Genomic DNA, 3,322 nt, shown 5'->3' with positions numbered 1-3,322 from the left:
ACTTTTTTGTTTCATCAAATGGTTAACAATATACTTACAATACGGATACATCGCTTAGTGAATAAATGGATTTAAATTACACAATTAAATACGCATTACATGTAATATAATAAAATACAGGGCGGCAAATGAAAAGCATGGCGCTTGGATGATGAATGCCGGCCCTGATAAGCATACATGTAGACACGTGATATGTATGTGAGTAAAAAAGTACTTTATCATTAAGTTTCATTATTGCTGTTTATCATAATGTTACATGTTGCATATGTTGACGCAATCAGATGGAAATAAGTATTACTTTGCAAAAATTTGATCCTTTCCATTCTCGGAATAAAAATTTTGGTTTTAAAGAAGAAAACTTGCTGGTTGAATCTGTTTTGTGGATCAACATCAATTTTAACATTGCACGCGTCTCATTAGGTTTCAATAACTTCTTAAGAAGCAATCGCTTTCAAACATTTACTAAAGAATTTGTGGACAATTTTATATGCATGTAAAAACATAATTAGATTATTAAAAAACTGAACTATAGTGTTGAATATTATTGTTTTTTACAGTGCAAATCTCCATACAAGCGCGAATGTTTTACATGTGTATCTGCATCAACATTGACGAGCTAGAAAAAAATTTAATTCCCTGCAAATTGTAACTAAGATGAACTTACACAGAAAACAAAATGTATTTCTATATTACAATTTGTTACTAATTTCATATTTTCCACTGCCATCAGATGCTCGGTATCAATACCACAATTCTTTTGAGAATAGAATACGGCAGACTTTGACAACGATTTGTGCAGAAATAAAGTGTAGTCCTTCACACGGAGAATCATATCTAATGTGTAAAGGTGCGAGAATTCCCTATACTTCACAACTACTAATGCCTCAACTTTCGAGCAAAAATATTCCGAATATTATATATGGGTTGAGAGTAAACGATATACTATTTTTCGACGCAAACGAGCAAATAAATACTGACGACCGACCTCGAAAAAGGAATCACAGTCAAAAACAAAACAGATACATTTTTGCTGACTTCAGCTTACCCAAATATGCTACCACATATCTCCAAAGTATCGGAATGATGTCGGCCCACTCTGCATATGGAGTGTCATCAGCGTCCGGGGTACCAAATGACCTTCAATTTCCGTTGGCTTTGACATCCTTATACAATAAGTTGAAATACAACAATGGGAACATAAAGCCAGGAGGTAACTACCCAGATAACCATGCGGGTATTAGAGATATACCATTCATAAACCTGAGTCCACCGTCACCGACATTTTCATTTGAGCTATCAAAAAGTCATACTTTCGATTCTAAAAATTCGGAGTCAAAACCTAATTTCATTCCGGACAAATATTTAGATCTTTCGTCTAGTGCATCGCCAGTCCCTTTGCCAAAATTATTTAATTCAATAAATAATTCCATTGAATCAGCAGTACCTAGATATATACAGGAAGTATCAGCAACAAAATTCAATACACAGAATTCAGATATACACAGAAAAATACCCAAAGAACTGTTGCAAGTTGTTGATACAAATGTATTTAAAATGCCCATTACGGAGTTGACTTCCCATAAGTTGAGTTATTTTCAGTCTTCGCCGTCATCGAGTAGTAAAGATCAATTATCTGCTGAGTCACATACATCGCCTTACGCAGATGACCCGGTCATGCAACAATTTTATAACTCAATGTATAACCGACCAGTAGGGACAACACGAACTCCCGATATATTTTCTGAAGTTGCCAATTGCGCTCATCAGCTATTATCCAATCAAATTAGACACATAGGATCAAAACTCTATTTACAACGTCCTCCGTATGCATGCACATCAGGAAAATATGCAAGGGAGAGCAAGTATAACGAATTTAGCAATGAACCAAAATCGGTGCTAGTAGCACCATCAAATAAATATAGTAAAACCTGTCCACCAGAACCGCGGCTGCCGTTACCTTGCATTATTGTAACAATACCCTGCTATAATCCAACTATGCCATGCAGGCCATGCAACGAGAACTTTGTTAATCAAAACCAATATATGAGTAAGCCAGAAATTCAGGAGTATGTTGGTTTACCTTATCCTTCAAGTAACTTATTGCGGCCAAGGCTATTTCCACATTTTGGTTTTATTCCACTTTTAGGTGGGCTACTAGGTTCACCACGAACGTTAAAACCTGCATTGCATGTCACCCACGAAACATTTCATAATACGCATCCTGTCTTAGGGTCGACGCCACCTGGCTCGATGCCTCTTACATGCAAAGAATCATCAATGGATACTTCAAATATTTTGAGCCGTTACGTTATGGCGTGAATGTTGTATCGCAACTGGAAGAATATCCAGCAACATTATTTCAGACGAATTCGTCAACTCAGCGTCCTTCAGAAATGGTGGTATCAACATCGCTTAAACCGATTGAGGTTATGCGAGAATCTAAAGAAGAGGCCACTACTTCGCACCTACCGCAGAATGAAATTCTTACAGCACCGATGTCTACAGAAGCGCCAAAAGAGGATAATTTACAACCCCAATCACAATCTGATGCCGTTGCAGAGGAGTCGACCAAAAAAATTTTAACTATGATAGAAAAAGCTCGTCAACTGCAAATAAGGCACAGGCTTGATTGAAAACTTTAATAAAATCAATTTAGATTCATGATTTACGCTGACGACAGACAATAAATTTTGCATTTAAATTTTTCACACACATTGGCTGTCAAAAATCATCCAAACGTAACGTAAGCTGCATTCAATTTGAGAAGCAATTCCATTGCCAGAATGCCTTCTTCAAGAAAACAATGTAACTAACTAGCTTCTGAAGATCATTTCTCATTGCTAATTCCATTGTAGATTAACCTTTTAACATTCAGAAGCATAGTAATTTTGTTCACGAAATTCGCGCGCCAATGCCTAACAGGTGATAAATTTACTTGAAAAATAGTAGCTTTACGTGTAGAATAGTAGTACATGTGCATATGTGCATTTTTATACATTATACTTACATATTTAATATAAAGAATTTACAATGTGTAGTGATATTTTCACTTAACTCATTATAGTTTTTCGTATTTTGAAACATTTCGCACTTTTTGTACCCCTAATAATAACAATAATTCTAGATTGGCACTTACACAATGTGTTAGTGTTTGGTCGAGCTTCTTCTCCAATTTGTGGCGTGCGCCATGATGTTGTCACACAAAGGGGAAGGACCTACAGTTTTACGCCGGCTCCGAACGGCGATTGTACTTTAATGAGAAGCTGTTTCTCGTGGCAGAATATACTCCGAGGTTTGCCATTGCCTGCGGAGGGGCAACCGC

The 3,322-nt window shown here is 36.6% G+C and overlaps 1 protein-coding gene across 1 annotated transcript; it reads left to right on the top strand.

Annotated features, from left to right (window-relative positions):
* Positions 1 to 2,182: 2,182 nt before the first annotated feature.
* LOC118736455 lies at positions 2,183 to 2,864 on the top strand. The gene has a single exon (XM_036466545.1). It carries the CDS (start codon positions 2,262 to 2,264, stop codon positions 2,631 to 2,633), a length of 372 nt encoding a protein of 123 aa, XP_036322438.1. The 5' UTR covers positions 2,183 to 2,261; the 3' UTR covers positions 2,634 to 2,864.
* The last annotated feature ends 458 nt before the right edge of the window (positions 2,865 to 3,322 follow it).

This window comes from Rhagoletis pomonella, unplaced genomic scaffold, assembly GCF_013731165.1.
Source record: "Rhagoletis pomonella isolate Grant_MI unplaced genomic scaffold, Rhpom_1.0 Rhpom_scaffold_00003, whole genome shotgun sequence".
In the NCBI taxonomy this organism is placed as follows: Eukaryota; Metazoa; Arthropoda; class Insecta; order Diptera; family Tephritidae; genus Rhagoletis; species Rhagoletis pomonella.
Note: the sequence above shows the minus strand (reverse complement) of the source record. Positions and strands in the feature narration are given on the sequence as shown.